The sequence below is a fragment of the Epinephelus lanceolatus genome, chromosome 21 (assembly GCF_041903045.1).
Source record: "Epinephelus lanceolatus isolate andai-2023 chromosome 21, ASM4190304v1, whole genome shotgun sequence".
NCBI classification, from domain to species: Eukaryota; Metazoa; Chordata; class Actinopteri; order Perciformes; family Serranidae; genus Epinephelus; species Epinephelus lanceolatus.
The window spans coordinates 24,481,391-24,504,092 of NC_135754.1; the positions used below are offsets into that span (position 1 = coordinate 24,481,391).

Here is a 22,702-nt window from a genome sequence, read left to right on the forward strand (position 1 = left end):
ACACTGCATAAAGAACGCTGCTCCATTTAACAATTAAGTTTTTACATCTGCTGTTAAAAATCGATTCTGAATATCTGACTTCTAAATCTAAATCTAAATCAAAAAGATATAGATCCTAAAGAAACATATTTGGATGCAGCTGGACTTTGTTTGCTGCCTCCCTGAACCCCAGATAAGAGATGTAAAATGGACGGCTGGATTGTGAGAGAGAAGATCGCCTGTCACCAAAACAAAGACCACGCCAATAACATGCTGAATAATTAAACGCACTCAGAGTGGCCTTAAAGACGACAGCAATTGTGTGACCACATCCCCTAAAATTGATCATACTGCACTGTAGATTACTCGTGCTGTCGGTTTAAAGTATTAATGCGCAGGACTGAAGGGGTATGTCCCCATTAGATCCATACATCCACCTCACTCTCCCCAGGTTTCCATAGTGCTGCCTCGCCACTTGAGTGCAATAAATCTCCCTGTATGGCCGCATGAATAGCCGACGAAGCCCTTATTTCACCAGCCGGCCCTGAGCTGTGCTGTGACTTTATCTGACAACAGGCTCCTTGACCTACAGGTACCCCTTTATGGCATTCATTCCCCAACTGGAGCCAGCAGCCCACTCAGTAACCCTGTTGTCCGTCTTGCTGTAGAGCAGCAAAGGAAACTGAAAAATGGACCTCACTGGGTCGCCACATTGGACTCGCTGTTGGTCACTTCTTCTCTAAAAGCTTTCACACCTCAATATGAATCACTTTATACATAGAAGAGCAGACACACCACTTCCACTCTGCAGTAATCTTTTGCCTTTGGACAAATAATGCACACAAGCCTTTGTAGTGCACTTGTACAAACCAGGAACAAATGGACTCCCTCTCCATGGCATCAAAGGTAAATAGAGAGGTTTGTCAGCTTTAAGTGAATGGGTGCTTTGATTTCACTGTCAGACAGAGAAGGAGAAGAGGAAGTGACAGCGGTACAGTGACTGCCTCGCTGTGCTTTTTTCTTGTTTGCTCTTTAGGGGGCAGCAGAGGTCAGGATTTGATAAGGCAGCTTTCATATCAATTTACAAAGCTGCCGTTTGACAAGGGCCGGATGAAACCAGTCTTGTTTATTTTATGTTCTGTCCGAGACTATTCACGCTCGCCCTACATGTCTTTGTTTCGGGAGGCTGGGAGGAGACATGGTGGGGCTGCTGAACATGTAAATTCTACTAGTGGATAAAGTCTCCTGGAGAAACACACACATCCACAGATGCTAAATTTAGATGAGTCTGGAAGCTAGACAACACACGCAATCAGCGCACCAAGGATGGAAAGGGGGAGGAGGGAGAATATGTAGAGGGAAGGGGAGGAGAGGGGGACACACACACCACCAACACTTGGGCTTGAAGTGATTACTGTTCTTTGCACTCAGAACAATTGGTCCCACCAGTGTGGCTGTCACATGGAGAGCTTGGCACTGCCACGCCACAGATGTTCCCCCTACTCCGGCCAAAACCCACCAATCAAACCTAAACTAGTGGCCAAGAGACCCCTCACTCCCCCCTATCCTCGTCCCCTGGGCGAGAATGATCCTCCAACATTTACACTCCAGTAAAAGCTCGGCTCAGTTCGAGGGAAACAAAGACGGACCGGCGCTCGCAGTGTCCTGAGAATACAGCTTTCTTCAGATACAATCATCCTCTGTAGTCATGTCTGGAAACGACTTGATCTGCACATCTGCAGCTAAACTGAATGTGACATCGCACACGAACTGGCAAAGACTCCCTTCCCTTTCAAAATCACAGCTTTTGGTTATGCTGCTGTTGTTATTCAGCAACGCCCCAGAGCACTGAAAACATATTAATGGAGACAATTAACCCTGGAAAGAACACAGTGGCAGACAATAACAGCTGCATAGCCAGTGCAGCAGCGAGAGTACAGAGAGGGGCTGTCTTCCAGTTTATCTTGAAATATTGACGCTTACAGTTTGAGGAAGTGCTCCTGCGGCGAGAGGAGAGTTCATAGTTTCCGCCAAACCCCTGTACGAATCACTGAGTGGAGAGGCTGACAGCAAACTGGCTTCCCCACAGTGAGAGGAAAAATACAGCCTCTGAAATAGATACCAGCAGTATCACGCAGCCCATCTTCCCCAAAGTGTTCACAACGGTGCAATTCTGGGACGCGAGAGGAAAACAAACTGCCACCGAGAAACTGTGTGTTTGGTGGTGAAATCCGATAACTGTTTTTGTGTATCTTTTTTTAAAACATCCTCATCTGTTTGGAGGTTAAACAAGCCAACATATTTATTCACCTGCTGTTTAAAATTATAGATATGTTCCCTTAAGGTATTTAGCACCACCTGCACACATCACACGGAAACAAACATAATCAGTATTGTTTGTATTTACCAAATGTTCATGTAAAAAGTATCAGGGCTGCAAATAACAGCTCAGTATCGATTCATCTGCTGATTCTTTTTATTGATTGATCAATTAAGCTTTTAACTGTACAAAAACAGTGAAAATTGGCCATCAAATGTTCCTGACGCCTAAGGTAACATCTTAAAGATACTCACATTAAAGGAGCAGTAAGGGGGGATTAAGGGGGATTTAGTGGCATCTAGTGGTGAGGATTGCAGATTGCAACCAGCTGAAACTTCTCCCGGTTAGAATTCCTGCATTGTTTAATGTTAAGGAAGTTTACACCAGGAGCCAAATGGTCTTGAGATGTCTTGTCTTCTCCAAAACAAACACAACCAGGTGATATAAGACACTGAATAAAGCCCAACACTTGCTAATGTGTCCTCACCTTTTTTCTCTGATAACTTAAGACCCAGACGTTCAGGAGGTTTTTAACGTGAGCTGAATTATCAGCAGAGGTCTCGTCCTCTCCAAAACAAACACAACCAGGTGAGTTAAAACACTGGATAAAGCAGTTTCACGTTACAATTCAGCATTTCTCCTACACTGTCTAGCATGTCGGCGACGGTTGCTAGTGTAGCACCTGCTAATATGTGCTCACCTTTTATTCTATGACCCTGACGTTCAGGAGGTTTTTAACGTGAGCCGAACTATCCACAGAGGTCTCTTCCTTACCAAAACAAACAGACCCAGTGATTTAAACCGGTAAAAACACTGAATAAATCAGTTTCATGTTTAAAAAAATCTGTGATTTTCCGATGCTCCTGTCACAGAAGGGCTGCTAACTACGGTGGCTGACACCAAATCATGAATGGCCCTATCTTGAGTCACTGTTTGGTAAGTCTTTTCCAGGCTACTGTAGAAACACGGTAGTGCAACATGGCAACCTCCGTAGATGAGAACCTGCTCCCTTTGTAGATATAACGGGCTCATTCTAAGGTAATGAAAACACAACAAATTATTTTCAGGCGATTAAACACTAAGGAAAACACACTTCTTAATTCAATTTCTGCCAACACATCCCCCTAAATCCTACACACTGGACCTTTAAATCACACAGGGGTTAGGTGTCAGTCTGTTTCCATTAATGTCAAACAACGCAGAACGAGACATCTGATGGATTTTTATAAATTTTAAAGTACCACAATTGGTGTGCTGAGGTGAAAAATAACCATGCTTTCACAGTTTGGTGAAGTTATTGTTTATAAATCACATTATTGCAATTTCACAACAGGACGGTAATTTAAAAATTACCACCGTAATGATTTCTGATTTAACTTTCAACCCGTGATTCAATCAGGCTGACAGATTCCAATTTCCTCTACTTTATCATCACGCTCAGCAGTAATTTATCATTTGAGCAACAAAAATCAATTTGTTCCCCTGTCCGCTGCACTGGCTGGGAGTATTCAGACAGACATGTCACATCTTCCAGAAAACAACAACACAATGGAGGAGGCTTCATTTATATTCCTGCTTCTCGTCCGTGTTGCCTCCGAGATGCCAAATTTCAGCGTGTGCACACTTTCAATTAAAGCAAACAGCTGGATTGGTTTACAATATTTCCTTAATTATTTTAATGGCTTGGATATTGGACAATGGGGAGCAGGGGGAGAAGATAGTGAGTTAATTGTTCTGATCTCCCCTGATGATCATCTTTGTGTGCGGGGAGGAGAATAGACGGCCGGCTGAATGGGCTCACTGCTAGTCTAATTGGCAGGACATAAATGGTATTTATTATGCGGGCCTTCCAAACCCTGATTGTCTGCGGCACAAAGCTGCCTCTATTAGCAGGGTGCTGGCTCTTACTGGTTGGTTTGAAATGACCCGGCGCTTAACCATTTATTAGATGGACTGGAGGCCTCCTTGTATGCCATGGATCTCTCTAATTGGCATGTTTACCCATGTGCTGCTTCCCCGGACGCTAACATTGGGACGTGTTTGTTTAAATTTTTGCCTCGTGGGGGTTAATACATTTAACCCCCCGCAACATTTGAATTGTTTTATGTTAGACTGATGCAAATCCCTTTTCCTGTTCTGTCAACTTCCTTTACAGAATAATTCATTAGCTATTAGTGATACAGTGCATTAATAGAATCCAATTTCACCTCCCATACGACTAAAGAAGGAGGAGGTATTGAATATTTAATATCCTGCTGTGAAGAAGGAACCCAGACTGGAGACAGAGAGTGTTTACCTCTCTCTACCTTATTACTTAAGGACATCAAAGCTTGGCTCTACACATAGGGGCTTCCCTCTGTTTGCTCCCTAAACACTCGCCCTGTCTTGCTATCTGCTTCACCTTGTCTCTTTCTCAGTAATAGCCGGGAACTCCCTGCCGAGGGTAAAACAATTTGCCACGTCCACACTTGTGTTTAAGTGCGAGCCCCATGCATTGTCCCAAAGGCCGTCTGATGCACTTTTTCAGGAGGTGGACCTCTGCACGGAGCCCAGAAACAAAACGGGGCCGTCAGTTAAGAAAAGAGATCAAAGGGGGAGAGCCCTGTAGCCCGGGGTTACGCAAGTATGTCTGCCTAATTCTGCCAGAGATTCGTCCCGCAGTAAACGGTGGGGAGAGGGGAACAAAAGGACTCGCTGGGAGTCAGCGGTGGTGGAGGAAGAAAAAAAGGGTGATGATGGGGGAGGGAGGGGGAGCCTCCACTCTTTGACCCCAGTCAGTAACCTGAGTCACACCACAGTCCTGATAGTGAGGCTGAACAGATTAGTCACTTCATTGTAGCCAAACAGGAAGTCTGGGGTGCAGTCTGGACATGACTGTGAGTGTGTGCACAGGCACAAACTAAGGAGAGGAAACCCAGTGTGTAGCTTCCTACTTTCCTACTGGCCAAACATATAAAGAAATCTCACAATATGGAGATAAAATATCTTTTCATATAAGTTGCACTGGTGAAAACTCATATACGTGCCACAAGTAATGTCGACTTGTGTCAACTAGGGGGGGACTAACCAAGAAAAACCTTAGTAAGGGAGGCAGGTGAGATACGCTTGAAGGCTTGTAATTTAAAGGAATACTTCACCCCCCACATGACTATTACATGACTATTTGTATATCAATTACTCACCTCGCTGCTCAGTGCAGCCCTAACAGACAGCCCTTTCCAATGGGGAACTAAACTGAAAGCAAAACTTACATATGCTCTCTTTAAAGCCAGACTCCATTGACAAAAACAGTAATTTTAACTCACTGAACATGGAAGTTGTTTGTCTACTATTTCCTTGATTGTTTCTTTTGTTTATATTATTGTGTGACTTTGGTGTTTTTAACGGTTCATTCGAATTCCTGAAAGTCACAAGATAACATAAACAAACTAACTAATCAAGGCAGCCGTAGACCAGCAGCTCCCGTGTTCAGCGAGGTAAAATTGCTGTTTTTTAGGGATGCACCGAAATGAAAATTTGTGGCCGAAGCCGAATATTATTAAATACTTGGCCGAATACCGAGTACCAAATACCGAATATCATTGTTTAGTTTTTCATTAGTTTTTGCAGTTGAACCCCCTCCAGGTTAGTGTTGTCACGGTACCAAAATTGGGACCCACTGTGCGATACCAATGAAAATATCATGGTTCTGAGTAGTATCACGATACCACAGCAAAAATGAGGCAGATGTGCCTTTTGTCATTTATGAAAAGATAAATCACTTTTCTATAATACATCAATGATATTTCAATGGAATAAATTACTTATTGACTTATTCATACTTCAAAAACAACATCAATCAGTGATGAACATAGTGGGGATCAAAATAAAATATATAAATAAAATACGAATCAACCAGCCACCCTCCTCCCCTGACAGTCCCTTCATAAGTAAAGAACAGTCCCTAAAGTGCGGTGAGGTTTGTGGGCCGTTACCTGCCACTGAAAGACTAAAAGAAAGAAATGTGAAAGGCTTGTTTCTCCCCTGACACGTCACGTACCTGTGTTCGGCTGGCTCGGCTGTTCAGGTACTTCTGGACAGTCATGACGCCAAGAAGAGGCTATTATTGGAGCCGACTTCTCCGTCGCCCGGTAAGCCTATGGCTGCCATATTTGACAGGAATACATTAACGTTACTGTCTGTGTCTGTGACCCCCGTTCAACTCACAATCGGTGGGATTCGCCTTTTCGTTTCTGCTGGTGGTTGAAATCTGTAGGCTGCTCGCACAGCGTGCTGAATGATTTAAGCCTATTTTGCTCGCTCAAAACTATTTTTAGTCGCAAATGCAAGTGCCGTGATGGGCGGATTGCCACACTGCCGACATTTCAAAACACGCCACTATTATTCAGCCTTGCTTTCAACTTATTCCACCGAATACCGAATGTGTGTTTTTTTGCAATATTCGGCCGAATATATTCGGTTACCGAATATTCGGTGCATCCCTACTGTTTTTATCAATGGAATCTGGTTTTGAGGACTAGCCTAGATAAGTTTCACTTTTGGTTCAGTTCACCGTCAGAAAGGGCTGTCGGTTTGGGAAGTAGTGCGCATACGACTGGATAAATGAGACTTGGATTATACTGCATGAGCTGTGTGACAATTTGTAAATGAATGATTTGATATAGTTTTGCTGTCGTTAAATGCGGTCGCTAAGAACTTCAATTTACGAAGAATGTTTGTCTTTGTAGAATTAGAATCAACAGTTGTTGTTAATGGTGGAAGAAGTAACATCCAATGCACCGTCATGGCACTGCACTTACACCGGCAGTCAAGTTTATACTGCCACACCGCTCACAACAAAACTACACTGACAAAAGCCCCATCTCGACTAAGCATTCACCTGTAGCCTTCTGATTCTCCTTGATAGGAAGTTACTGCCGTCACTACCTGCTGTGCTTGTCCTTGTGGGGAGTGACAAGGTCACAGCCCATATGTCAAAAATCTGTGCATAATCTATGTCTGTATAAAAATACGTCCAACAGCTGACTGAAATAACGTGAAAGTAGCAATGCCACAGTGTATTTTAACACCAGGGTGCGGAAAGAAAGAGCTGCAATTGAGTTTTGAAGTAAAAGTACCTATATTTTTAGACTTGTGTGGGCACCTGTAGGCTGTATTTTTAATATTATATACAGTCCAGGTGGATCTGAGTCTTACTATTGCTTTATACTTCAACTTATACCAATACTCTGTCAAGGGAAAACTTTTGTTGGTCTTGCTTTGAGAATTTTTATACCCTTAGACCACATGGAAGATCAAATTTTCCTCTTTAGTTTCAGACGAGTCTTTACAATCTCTCTTCTTAAAACTCTTCAAAATGTAAAAATACATGATGTTTTTAGAAATCCTGAAAAGATTATATTTATATGTGTCGTTTTGTCTCATGTTTTAGATGTAAAACCTGAATGTGCAAAGTAACAAACAACTACAGCCACCAGATTACTGTAATCTAGGAACATTTCCCTCTTAAATATGTAGGAGTATACAAAGAAAGTTTCAGGATTTTTGATATTGTACATGTTCCAAGTAGATCTGAATATGACTGTTGCCACATGCTTCAACTCACACCAGCATGTCATAGTGTCATTGTCAAGGAGGACCTTTCTTTGTTTGATCTGAGTGTGCAAAGTAACAAATAGAGCTATCAGATGGATGCAATTTAAGAACATTTCCAGCTGAAATTTGTGGATGTAGGAATATGAAGAACGTACATGTGTATGTTTTAGGTAGATCTAAGTCTATCGCCTTATACTTCTACTTACACTAATATGTCATAGCGTCACCATCAAGGAAAACCTTTTTTGTTTTGTTCTGATAATTTTCAGAGGATTTCTCTTGCTAAAACTCTTCAGAGAGCAACAGCTGCTTTTCAGAAATCCTTAGAAGTTGTTACTTTTGTCAGTTTCTGTCATGTTTTCAATACAATACATAACTGTGCAAAGTAACAAAGAACTACAGCCAACAGATTAGTTTAATTTCGGTACATTTACCCCCGAAATATGTAAATGTAGGTGTACAAGTACAAAATTTCCCAAAATGCTGAAAGGTACTTCAAGATTTAACTTAACTACGACATTTATATCAATGTACTTGGTTACTTCCCACTTGTATCAAACGTAAAACCATAAATTTGACCTCATGTAATGTAAATCAGACGGCTGACACACACTCTCACCTGTTTGATACACTGCAGACGGTCATTGGTCTGCTGTATGTGTCTGTCCATCGACGGAATCGAGTTCATGTTGATTGTCCCTCTTCGGCCTCTACCTGCCAGCCATTAAACTGGAGCGTTCTGCAACAGAAACACAGACACGTGTCAAAGCTCACCTCTTCCCAGGGAAGCTGCCAATCCCATCACCACCAGGATATTGCAGTTTAGTGTGTCCACATGTGTGTATGTGTGTGTGTGTTGTGCTGTGAGCTGAGCGGGGAGATATTGATTTGGCAGGCGACAAGCACCTCAGAGAGCCCAAAGGATGACATTCCTCTCAGCTCCTGTGACACCCTTAACAAGCCCCGGCAGTTGCCCCCGAACGCTGCCATACACCTTCGGAGAGGACACACCGGATGGCTCAGAGAGGATGTCTGACCATGTTTAAAGCACCTCGGGGCGAAAATGAACAGAGGAGGAAGGACACACACATACACACACACACAGATATTTCTGAGCCGGCCTCAGAAAACTGCATGAAACCCTTCCATCCCGGCCTGTGAGAACATTAACTTGGCATGTGGTTCTCTGTTTACATTACTTAGCCATTATGTAATCTTTGGTTAACAATTATCTGTACCCTGGGCCCAGACATGCTCTACATTTCATTCCCCCCCCCCCCCCCCCCCCCCCCCCCCCCTCCCACCGCTCTCCAGCTACATAAGAGTTCCTCTAACAAAACCCCTTACAGCGCACTATTGATTTTGGAGCAGCAGCTTATGGAAAACCTCTTTCTCTCCTTTTTTTTTTTTTTTTTTCACAGAATAATTTTTCACGGAAGGCAAACAATGGCGCTGTGATCTGACATGCTACATAACATTATCACAAGTTAAAAAGTATTACAAGCTGCATTAAAGGTTATCAATTCCGCCCGAGGGGGGTTTGATTTAATGTTGCATTCGACATCAAGTAAATATCAGGGTGTTGGCTATAACTCATGGCGACCTGCAGCTTCACGTGGAGAGGTGAGTGAATTAACAAGCACGTGTATGGGTGGTGCTGGAGAGCTCCATCTTCACCTCCATCTCCCCCCTCCTTCACTCCTCCTTTATCTCCTCCTGTCTCCATCTTTCCTTCTTGCTGCTGCGGGGACGTCTCTTCCTGCGGCGCATCATCTCTCACTCAAACACTCGCCCCCCCCCCATCACTCAGACCCCTCCCACCCCCCACCCCCCACCCCAACGCCATCTTTCTCCATTACCATCACACACTGAGAAATTTCACTGCACAAAGTGCCGGTGAGATGAGGAAGAGGGAGAGAGCGAGAAAGAGAGGAGGCAGCATGCTGCACCATACTGATAATGCTCACTTAGGGGTCTCTAGCTGGATTTAACGGTAGGGCCAGTAATCTACTCCACTAGACAGCTAAAGAGCTTTTATGCTACCTATTGGAGCTGCTCATGCCTGTACTTGAGAGGAGAGAAGGGCACACTAGTGCATTCCTCTCCATAAATTAGAAAGCTCATAAAAAAAAAATGAGCGACATCGGAGGAGTTTTCCATTCCGACTCTCTTTGCAGATGGAAAGTAATTTGTTGACATATTTGAAGTTGCACACAGACGGATATTTGAGACTCGTGGAAGGTATGAATGAAGGTATTTACACCAGGAAGTCAACAAACCTGATTAAATCAGCAACAATCAACAAATTCATTGACAACTGATTTATGGGTTTGAGAGGACGTTTGACATTTTTGAGAGGAGGGTGACTTTAGTTAAACCAAACGTACGCTTTAAAGGCAAAATTTGCTGCTATATCAACCAAGAAAGCTGAGTTCACCTCTACGAAACCAGTTGTTCTTCCTGCATCCAGTGCCGTCATTTGATGTGACAGTGATGAAGTTAGAAGCAGGAAGAACTACTGGCTGGATTTCGCCACCAGGTAACCAGGTTTTCAAAAACAAAACTTCCATGTTCCCTTCACTAGCTAGATTTCACATCAACAAAAATGGCATCCCAACGTACGAGCGCAGAGGATGTTATGGATGAAGATATGATAGTATACGCAATCGGGCAAGTGGTATTTTCTAAGAGGAAAAACGTTACAATTCTCTGATTCAAACTTCTTAAATGTGAATATTTCCTTGTTTCTTCACTCCTCTATCACCTCTATCTACCTGCATGGGTCTAGTACTACCAAGGGACCTCTTGTGATTTACAAACTACTTCTACAAGTCTGTGCTTCGCGTGGCCTTTGCACGGAATAAGCACAGGCTGTATTTTACTGGAATATCCTGACATTATTCCCCAGATATGATGCGTACAGTCATTTGCAGCTCCACTCTACACAACACAGAGACACCACACAGCAGTACCAGCAGTAATGTACACTGTTACCCTCAATTCTACCTATAAATGTGGGTTAAAACAACAGAATTGAATCTGCCACTGCCACACAACGTAAGACATCCACCTCGAGATTTTGCTCCTCTGTTGAATTTGAGCTTTCTTTATCTGCAAGTAAGTCCACATGCTGTAGTAAGATGAGGCTCCTGCACCCCAAAATGCTGTGAAACTTTTATAAATTTATAAATGCCAACGCAGCTTTCATAATTCTCGACCAGAAAAGAGGCTGAAAAATGGCACAGAGAAAATAAAAAAACCTAAATACGACCCCAAATCACGGAGATGCTGATTCGTGCAGGACTTATCACATAACGTCTGTGTTTGGCAAAATATTGTAGATAACTTGTGGTGGAATTTGAACTTGACAAATTACAGACATGGCAGATTTGCGTGGGATTAAAATCTGAGACAACCTCCACAATTATTACAAATTACCAGGTAATAATAATAATAATAGTCCAGTGCACAAAGGGCTTAAGACAGTCAACTGAATCTCTTTGGGTTGTGGACAAAACAAGATATTTAGCACGTCATTAGGACATTTTCCACCATTCTCTGACATTTACAGACCAAACAATAAATGAATTCATCAAGAAAATAATCAACAGTTTAATTAACAATGAAAATGATCATTATTTGCAGCCCTAAACCTGACTTCATATATTTTTTCTCCTGATTCCAAGAGACTATCTGGGTAAAAAGGCTCAAAACAAAAGCAAAATAACAAATAAAAGACATTAAATACATAAATTTAAACTGTATCAACACCACCACTGCCAGCGTATGAATAACAACTCCTCAGTTTTCTCACTGAAGGCATCCTAAATGTCACACGGGAGAACAAGCATCACTCTAAGCTGATATATGTTCACACTTCCTTTACATCCCTCTGGTGTCTGCTGCTGTAACCCTCAGTCCCCTCTCCATGCCAGCTGACACTGAGCTGCACCTCGTCGAGAGGCGGCCCCGAACCACCGTGCCCCTCAGCCGCCAGCAGGTGTCTCCCTGGCCCTTCAAAGGCCTGGCTAGTGGCACAAAGAAGGCGGAGCGGTGTTGCTTTAAGCCTTTACAAGCTCTACAAATCCTCAGCTGCTGCTTCCTAACAGGGCCCACTCAGCCCGGCACTGCCTGTCTGACCTTGTGGTTATTGATGAGCGAGTCGACCTGCTCTCTCCGTCTCTCTTCCCTCCTGCCCTTCCCTTCTCTGCACTCTCCCTCTCCCTCTTTTTTTTTCTCTCAATGTCATCCCTCTTACCTCCAACAGTGAGTTAAAATGAGGGGAAAGAAAGAGGCTGGGCTGCCATTCACCACCCCTGCTTTTTTCCTGTTAAACACACATTGTAATGATACTCCTGACCTCCCCGCACTCTGAAGCCTGGGTTCTCTTATTTACATCTATTTTCCTCCCAAGATCATTATAAAAAGTAGAGATGACAGTGTTGGGGAGTAATTTAATTTTCAGATATGCACTTGTTCTAATTAAACGCTATTCCTTTGTTATATCTTTAATGACTAACAAGAGCCAAATTAAAGATTAAAGCCGTGATGCTGTGGAGATATGACAACAGATGCAATTATAAGCCTTCCCCCTATTTACAGGCTTTTTTTCCTAGATGTTATCATTTATTATTTTCTCCGCGCCATCACCTAATGTGAACTTATTTGCAGTGATTCAGCTAGTTAACCCAGAAATCCCGCCGCCAATCGGTGCCGATACATGAGCTTAATTTGCTAAATTGCGCGGCAGGCGTTACACAACAAGTTGAGAGCGGTGGATTCCTGCACAACAAAAGACACATGGGGGACGGCGAGTGGGAGGGGAGGAGGGAGACCCGCTTTCCTTCCCTATTCAAGGGGGAGCTAAAATATATGTATTGAGTGGGAGCTGTAATAAAACGAAACGGGTGAGGAGATGCAGGCTGGGAACAAATATGAAAGGCAGTGGAGGATGGCGGCAAGGTGATGGAGCACCACCGGAGGATTGGATGAAATTATCTCTTTATAATCAGGGGGCTTCTGCATGGCTGCCTCCTCCATTGCCCAGTGACAGATGAGGCCTACCTCTTCAAATGGGCTTTTCACAGTGCTATCAGCCCACCTCTAGGGTAAAACAATGTTTTTCTTCCCCCCTGTACCACCACTTTAAAAAGCTTTGTTTCCACACGGCACCCCGCAGAGGACAGGACCGTCTCCCGACAGGCAGGGTCCGTGTTTGTCTCATTACGTGATCATGTTACATAAGTGTACCTTGAAAAGGGCTGCGGATTTAATTTGATGACAAAACTGTGCCACGGCGGGGACTGGAAGACGGTGACGCTAAACAATGTTGAATGAAGACACTAAAGCAGAACATTATCTCCGGTAAGTAAGAGGGATTGCTTTTTGAACTGTCACAATCTAAACATTATTCCAGACACCCAAAACCCAGCCCTGCATCTTCAAAGAGAGTTTCTAGCCTGTTAATGTAACGTAGACGAGTTGTGCGTCTCTGCTCTGCAGGATGAAAACAGTCTGAGGGGGAGAGGAGTAGACAATGATTAGCTTTATCCCACCATCACAGCAGAACAAATGGATCACGAACCCTCGCCGCTTTACACAGTCTCTCAGCTGAGCTGTCAAGGCACAGGGAAGTGGTAAACAGATTTAATTTATTCATATAAATGGCTTGTGAACCAAAACAGTCAGGCTACTCTGGGGCCGGGCACAGTGCTGCTAAAAAGATATTTCCACTTTATTACTACTTGGGTCTTATTCACGTAGTTTTGGCCATTGGTTGTGATAATATTGTGCTGAGAACATGGTGCTACAACAACGTCCAACAGGGCGAGACATGAAACAGGTTGCAAACAAGTCAACAGGTTAGCCAGATTATCTAAAATACTTTATTTGGAGGTAAACCAACTGTGAATGCTCCTGAAATATGGGTAATATCACCTGAATGTGTTCTCAGATATCTGTAATGAGCTGCAAACACTATGAAATATGATCCAAATTTAAACATCCCATTCAGACATGTTTTACATGCAGGTAATATTAAAATTCTCTGCTCAAAATGACCATTTCGGCCTCTATAAATATACAAATATTTTCTTTTCAAGTTAAATTGCTGGACATAAAGGTATATGTCTCGGTGTGTGTGTGCTGTAGGTTCAAGTTTCCACATCACACCTGTGTTAGCTACATACTGAACCAGGATTAACTTCCAAAATAGCTGTGATGTCACAAAATCATCTCGTACATACACACGGCCAACATTCAACAGTGAGCTCGGCACATTTTCAAGAGGAGGGTGACTTTCATTAAATCAAATGTACGCTTTGAAGCGAAAATTTGCCACTAAATTGACCAAGAATCAGCAAAATCGGTTGTTCTTCCTGCATCCTGCGCTGTCATTTTATATGACATTGACGTAGTTGGAAGCAGAGAACTACTGGCTGGATTTCGCCTCCAGGTAGCCAGGTGGGCCATGCTCGACATGCCACTCAAAAATGTTCAACAACAACAAAAATGGCATTCCAAATTAGTAGTCAGGAGGTTGTTATGGATGAAGATTCAATCTAGAGTATACGCAGGGCAAAACAATAAGGATTACCTGATTGAGAGAGGCAAATAAAATGCAGCATCTGGCACCTAGCACCTTACTTGTCCAGTTGGATAAGTGGTAAAAAAGAACACATAGTTTTTTCTAGAGCTGATGATGGAAGTAGCTCAGGAGTTAGCCATCTCGCTTCTCTTCTGCTGAAAGGCGCACATGTGCAGTACTGACTGAACACAATGTTTTTTTGGGTGGCGTTAGAGGATTTTGGCAAACTATGTATGTGCAGTTTGCCGCAAGTTTGGCGATAAGATGGATTAAACAGGGTCAATTAATTCAGGTCTTTATTGTTATTTGATTCATCATAAATGAAATAATTTGGGGTAAAATTGACTCAGGCAAGTAGCTTTCTGACCCAGTTACCCAACAAGGCAAGTGAAAAACCTGATGCAGGGGATAAGGCCGGCAGGGACCCTCCACAACCTGAGCTGCTGAGAGCAAACACCAACTGGCACTGCCTTTGCTCAGACTGCCCTCCATTGCCAACAAAAATGAAATCGCTCTGCTGCAGTAAATTTCAGGCTGGGCAGTTTTTGCTGGATGTTGTCGCCAACACTAACCCTGAGGGAGTGTGTGCATTACTATGCATGGAAGTTTTCCTCCTCACTTGGACAGAGGTGCTCTGGAGACCTTCTTCAGGATCCTGAAGATAAACTGAAGAAGACAAACAAGACTAACAGGCTCAAGAGGGCAGATAACCAATGAGTGAGTACTGCTGGTTCAGACTGCGGAGGATCTGTGTTTTTATTTTGTTTTCTGCAGAAGTAAAGGTAAACCTCGATCTGCCCAACAAAGTAGGCTTGCGTGCAATGCATTCTGGTACACGTAGGCACTGCTGGCACAGCCCTGCAAGCAGGAAGTTACTGCTTCAACCAGCAACATTTACCCTCAACACTGATTGGACATCAACATAAAAAAATGGTGAATTTTCCCTTTAAGAAAGACACAGGTGCAGTGTTTGAATTAAGACAAATTTCCCACCTCAAGAGGGACTCGGCCGAAGAATCATACTCAGGCAGAGAGTCGGAGGGTAGCTACAGGAGTAGCAAGACAACAAGCAGCGTTGGCCACCATCCCGACCACACACACACACACACACACACACACACACACACACACACACACACAAACACACATATCTTCTCACCTTCCCTTGAGTGCTGGACCGGCATCATGATACCATAACAACACCCTCAGTCACTCCTAATGTGCTTTACAACAACACTACAGGCAGGGTGTTACACCTCCGCAGAGCTGTGTGAAACACCCCCCTCAACCAACACACACACACACACACACACACACACACACGGACACACACACACCTCACTAATCGAAAGCTCAAAGTACTGCTGACACTATTAAAACGGAACAAGGTGGCCTGAGCGGAGAAATCAGCATCACTCTCGCACCTCATGGGTACACGTTGAGACGCGCTGCTCAAGGTGATCGCATCCCCGCGTGTCGTCTATTGTAGGTGAATTAGGCAATAAAGGGCTAATCTGCGCCATCATTGACTAGGGCTCTGCTGTTTGCAGCACTTGCTTAAGGGCGATAAAGATGAGGGAGGAGGAGGAGGGGAGGAGGAAGCATCTCTTCACCCTCATGATTTTAATGAGCTTTGATTCCGAGATATGTCTTGTTTTCTTCAGACTGTCGGCCGAGGCCGAAGTGAAAGCTCCCCTTTAATTATCTCAACATTGTAGAGACACCGTTTTCTCGCTCTGAGGGAGGGGTGTTTAGTTTGGAGAGGGCAGCTCTAGGACTCCAGGTGTCTGCCTGGTTCTCCGCCTGGTAAGTGGCCAGGCAGGCAGCGAGGACAAAGCTGTGTTTGTTCGACGGGAGGAAAAAGCAGAGAGGATGGAAATGTGTACGAATCGGCGCCGCTTCCATTGTTGCTTTACAGAATGTGCCATAATCCTCGGCAGGCTCCATCCAGAGCTGGCACGGAGGATAATATGAGCTGCCTCCTGCCTGTCCCACCTCCCTGCTCTACCTCCCCTCCCCTCAGCCCTTCTCCATCACCTCCTCCTCCCTTCCCCCATTTCTCTGCTGCACACATATGGACACACAGCCACTCGAGTGCACACACACACACACGCACACACACTCTCACACCTCCCCACATGGCTCCTTAACAGGCTTGGGAATGGATTTCTTTTATTTAATGTGGTTTGGTCTGCAGCTCCAGCGGCAACCGTGAGCAAGGGTGGGCTCACAGTTGTGCCACTCACTCACACACACATACACAAACACACGTATACACACACACACTCAATCCAAGGAGCCCTGCTGCGTTTGTCGCTGTTCACTGATCTCTCCCTCTTCCCCTCTGTCTTTCTCCATCTCCCATTCTCCCTCTAACTCACTCCGCTCCCTCTCCCTCTCACGCAGACCCACATTCACTCCCTCCCTCCCTCCCTGCCCTCTCACTTTTTTTTCATGACAGCTCACATAAGCAAGCCTCCTGGATTCCTGCGGGAGCCCCACGTTCAGTACACAGAGATTGTTCAGCCATCAGGCACATCTGCAGCGTGATTAGAAAAGCAAAGGGAGCATGGTGGTGGGGGCAGGAGGGTGGGGTGGTTGTAGGCCCCCACCATCGCTGCTGCTACAGCCCCCCCCCCCCAGCACCAGCAGAAGAAGAAAACACAGGGTTGGGGATCATAGAGGGGCCTAAGCAATATCTCCTCTCTAACCAAGTGTAACGTTTCACCAAGTCTCAGAGGCTGATGGCCGCCTGTGATAAAAAAAAAAAAAGGGGACAAAGGCAAATGGGGGCCGGTCTCTCTTCACCACCAGGCACCCACCCACCCACCCTCCAACTAGCCTGGCTACCATAACAAGCAAAGGGAGACAAGACACATCCCAAACATGAGGAGCATCTCAGTGGTTTCTCCCTCTCTTCCAAACAGCTACTCTTTTAATTTCCTTCCACCCTTACGCTAATAGCAGGGGAGGGGAGTGTGTGTGTGTGTGTGTGTGTGTGTGTGTGTGTGGGGTCAATTCCCCTGGGGCGCTGGAGGCAGCACAGATGAGCCACATGACTGCGTGTCGCCTCCAAAGAGCCCCACTGAAAGCAGAGTGGCATGGAGCTAGCAGCTAGCCTCGCGCTCTCTGGTGCTCCATCAGCCCCGCCGCTCGCTGCCAAGCTCCCCTCTCTCTGCTCCGCAATCCTCCAGGAATTTTGGAGGCATGTGATGATGATGATGAAACCAGCGAGCAGTGTAAACCTGCACTGACTGTTGTGATATATGAGGCGCGCTCGCACTCAATATCTCACAAAGAAAGCCATCGCTACTACCTCTCAGCCCCTTGAAACATTTTGTCTTAAAAATTGCCTTTGATTGTGAGCACAGAGGAAAAGTCAAAGAGGCATTTTATTTCCATTTCGGTGAGTGATATTGTTGCCGTGTAGGTGCTGACACTGCTTCAGACAACTTGTGAGTGAGTGTTTTTCTTTTACCCCCCCCCCCCCACCACCACCACCACCACCACCTTCCTTTCTCTGCTCTCTCTCTTTTTTCTTCCTCTTGCCAGTCTCCTGGTTTATTATGCATTCAGCTCATGTGTCCCTCCTGTGAGTGGCTGTTCATTTTCCACATACCACGCTTAATCCGGCCAGCTAAAACTTTGAAATAGCGGGAGCCGCAGACGCAGCCACTACCCAGGAGGAGCCATTATGAGGTCTGGGAGAGAGAGACTGATAGCGCTGGGGGGAGGCGTGACAGGCGAGCTGCAAGATACATGGGAAGGAATTCAAAGAAGGCTGAGAGCAGAACACGAGGGTGCGCACGTTTGTGTGTTCACTGCCTTGCAAGTGTGTACGGGCAGTGATGATAACACAGAGGCAGTTGTGTGTATGTGTGTGTTTGTGTTCCATGGGGTTACTGGTGTGGTCAGGGGGATGGAGGACCTCTTCGTCTCCATTGTGCCGGTGACCTTTGGCCTTTTGTGACTTTGAGTGAATGGGAGGAGAGAGACGCAGAGAGTGAGAGGGAGAGATTTTAAATAGTGCATGAGCTCAACCTGCCAGACACTGATGGACAGCAGCAACATGAGCTTTCTCTGTTTCACCAAAGATGCCTGTGAGGACATACCATTAAACTGCCAGCACTCATAACGACCCCCCTAACATCTCTATTTTAAAATTTCATGACCTCTATCTTGTCTTACAACCATTATCTATTAATCTATCCGTTATCCTTTTGATTGATCCATTAATTGTTGCCTTTAAAACAGATATTTTAAAGCAAGATTATATAACTTTTAAAGATGGAAATAACTTTAATACCATTTGCTGCTGCTGCATTTGTACTTGGTCCGGTATGACCAGTAGCCTGTGGTGGCTAATGTTAGCAAACTTTAGCTTGAGCTCAGCTGGCTAACTTGATGACTCCACTGTTAGACTGTGCTTTGGTGTTCACATTATCAGGTGATTGTCAATTGTGACCACTGTTAAGCAAAAAAAGTCTTAGTTTAAATGAATGATGGATTACAAAAATTGGGGATACATGTACTTACATTTGAGTGTTTGCTGATACAGAGTACCAATCTGAGTACTTAATACTCCTCAGGGGGGGACTGGCTTGGATTGGTGGAGATTAAGTAAGAAAACAGGGACTTGAAAAGACTATGTATGTTGAATTCTAGCTCATGATAAGGTGATGCACATACTCATAGAACTGGGGTTATATCCAGGTAAGTAGTTACTATTTCCCGTAAACTGGGAATCACATACTTGGCACTCGCATGATTTACAACTGACAGTGGCTGATCATCAAGGGCAATGTACTGGGTAGGAGCTTCGTTTTTTTTTCCCGCCCGTGGGTTGTCTCTGGACATTTTGCGCTAGCTTCTCTAGCATTTGCTGCAGTGTTGATTGTTGCTATTTCCTGCTAGCATAAGTAAACGCCTTCTACTCTGTGTCACATTAGTACTTTAGATGTTTTATCAAATTGCTTGTCTTGAATGAGCTCCTCTTGACAATTTAGCTGTCTATCATTCAGCTGACAAGAGGCTAACGTCATGCTGCTGTAAAGCGGTATCAGATGCCGCTGTACCAAAGTTGTTCTACGTAAGCTGCTTCCACACATGCACTGCAAATTATCTAGACATTACCAGGAGGAGCTGTATTTGAGAACACAAAAGACATTTAACAGACGATATCCTGGCTGCTTCCTGGTATGAAGTCCGTGTAATGTGAGTGCTTGTGAGAATAGAGCAGGTAGCTGTCCCGAGAATTCACAGCGAGCATGTTGGCGTGTTGATGACGTTTCTACCATGTATTTCCGCAAAACCGGAAGAAAACAAACATCCGAGGGTGGAGAAGAAGGGTCGTTAACACAAAGGCAGCAATGAAAATGTCTAACTGGAGAGACGGTGAGATTCTGGAACTTCTGTCGGTAAGGGACGACACCGAAATTGTCAGACAAAACCAAGGGATGGCAAGAGACCCAGCATAAACTGCTGCTTATGACAAAATTACGAACTGGCTACGAACTGTGGTGTAATCCACATCATGTCCTACCTCCTGCACACTCTACCCAGGCACCACCTTTTACCTCAACCAAACAGAGTATTTCCAGTAGGTGAGAACGCTTCAGACACAGAAAGTCTCCTGTTGTATTCTACGAAACTCTGCACAATGTCCAGACCTGATTCTGCGAATGTTAGCTGGAGTTCGCATGAGAAAACGACTTGTGATTACAAGTACATGAGCACAGCATTAGACCGATATACTGATATCAGTATTGGTGCATCCCTCATAAAACTAGGTGTCAGTTTTTCTGTTGATCATCAGTTGGCTTTCGACAGATTTCTATTCCATAGGGTCACAAGATCTACACTCTTAGAATCAATCTTTTCATGTCCGAACTTTCAAGGACCTGCATCCTCTCCTACACCCCACAGACCTGCTTTAGGATCCTCTAACTGGCATGGCTCATAAAGCTATATTTTCTTTCTTTCAGCAGATTGTTTGATAACCTTGCAGAGCGGACTGATCCTGTGTTAACAGCTTGCTCGTATCTGCAGCCATCGGCCCCTCCAGGGAGAAGCCTCTCATTCCGCAAATGTGCTCAATTAAAAAGAGCAGAGTGCTTAGAGAGGGGCAGCGAGGGGCCATTCCCTGCGCCTGTTTGATCTGGATTTCCTAATTGGTCAATGACAACACATTACCAGACGGGCGGACGCTTGATCCGCGCAGAGGAGGCTTTTGACTGCAGTGGTTCGGCCTCTCTCACCTCCCCTTCCTCCCCCATACACCACCGTCCTACATGCCCCGTCCGTGACCAGGCGGAGTGTGTGTGTATGTGGGAAGGGGGTTGATTTAGAGGTTAGGTAGCACAGGCTGCCACATATCGGTGTCACAAATCTTCCTCATGGAGCCGTGGGGGGGCACACTCACAAGGAGTGATGAATCCCATGCAACAGACCTCCACCTCCTCAGCCTCTGATCAGGTCCACACCTCGCTGCTCGCACTGCTCTAATTTGCCAGCGATCGCGGGCTGCCGTGTTTTGATTGCTATTGTGTAAATGAATCGGGATGCGTCTCATCTCACGTGTGGCTGTGAAGAATGCCAATGTGTCTGGGGAGAAAAAGGAGAATCTCCCGGGGGGGAGATGTAGCAGAGTCCTCAATCAAACAGTGAAGACATTTATTCAATATTTCTTTTTGTGCACATCTTAGCGGAGGCCTCTTGAATTATTTCTTTCAATGCATATCACTTCACCCATCCCACTGCGTGGTGCTCTTTGTGAAGTCAGTACAGCATTAAAAAAGACTGAAGGTAAGCCAAAGAGCGTGGAAGTAGTCTCAGTGATGCGGATCACATGTTTGTAGAACAGTACGTCTCATTTTATATAATCTTACAGCGGGCTAAAAATAGCATCAGATGAATATTGAATGCTAGGACAGAGGAGGCGTTATGCAATTCAAGACTTATGCTGTCAAATGGAGCGATAACAGCCTCGTCCCCTCACACACACACACATATACACACACAAACATCACATAATCTCTTTCACACAAGCTACAGAAAAGAAACAGCTCGCACAAATGCTTTATAGTGTGAGGAGTTGTTTATTTATACCATTATGCGCTATCAAAGGGTGCTTTAAGCTTATTTGAAAACCCAGACTGACATATCACTCCTTAAATAACGCAGTGGTGAGCTGGGGAGGTTTATTTTGCCATGTCATTAGTGCAGTATTATAAATATTCAATATATGACTATATGAAACCATGGACGGATTATGAGACAATGGGACCCTGAACACAGATATGCAAAAGGCCCCACCACCTCTCCTATAGCAGCAAGACACACAAACATAGTAGTTTGATGTCTCCTTGTGTTTGTTTTGAGTCTCTCTGTAGTTGTTTTGTGTCTCTTTGTGGCAGTTATGTTCATTTCTTTAGTTATTTTGTGTGTCTTTGTAGTTCTTTTGCATCTCTTTGCATCTCTTTGTGGTAATTTTGAGTCTCTGAAGTTTGTTTTGTGTCTCTTTGCAGTTCCTTTAAATCTCTTTGTGGTCTTTAAGAGTATCTTTGTGGTAATCTTGTCTTTTTTTGTCATTTTGTGTCTCCTTGTATTTGTTTTTAGTCTATGTAGTCATTCTGTGTCTTCTTGCATTTGTTTTGAGTCTCTTTGTGGCTGTTTTGAGTCTCTTTGAGGTTATGTTCATGTCTTCAGTTATTCTGTGTGTCTCTGTTGTTGTTTTGCATCTCTTTGAGGTCTCTCTGAGGTAATTTTGAGTCTCTTAGTTGTTTTGTGTCTCCTTGTGGTTGTTCTATGTGTCTTTGTAGTCATGTTGTGTTCCCTTCTGTTCCCACATGTTTGTGTGTGTTGTTTTGAGTCTCTCTGAGGTTTGTTTTATATCTTTGCAGTTCCTTTGCATCTCTTTGTGGTCTTTTAGAGTCTCTTTGTGGTAATTTTGTGTCTCCTTGTGTTTGTATTGGGTCTCTCTGCAGTTATTTTGTGTCTCTTTGTGGTTGTTTTGCCTGTTTGTGTAGTTATCTTGTGTCTATTTGCAGTTACTTTGCATCTCTTTGTGATCTTTTAGAGTTTCTTTGTGTCTCCATGTGTTTGTTTTGAGTCTCTCTGTAGTTGTTTTGTGTCTCTTTGTGGTTTTTTGCTCATTTATGTAGTTATTTTGCGTTGATTTGCAGTTCCATTGCATCTCTTTTTTGTCTTTTTGAGTCTCTATC

The 22,702-nt window shown here is 44.3% G+C and overlaps 1 protein-coding gene across 3 annotated transcripts in view; it reads right to left on the minus strand.

Moving 5' to 3' along the window:
• Positions 1 to 22,702, minus strand: part of LOC117247084 (zinc finger MIZ domain-containing protein 1-like) — a 163,184-nt gene that overhangs the window by 47,908 nt on the left and 92,574 nt on the right. For 2 of the 3 annotated variants that reach the window (XM_033611262.2, XM_033611261.2), the window contains exon 3: positions 8,514 to 8,633. In XM_033611262.2, the coding sequence (XP_033467153.1) occupies positions 8,514 to 8,582 (69 nt within the window). In that variant the 5' untranslated portion in view covers positions 8,583 to 8,633. Of the gene's footprint in view, positions 1 to 8,513; positions 8,634 to 8,800; positions 8,822 to 22,702 lie in introns of those variants that run through there. The other variant, XM_078163446.1, reaches the window with a different exon arrangement.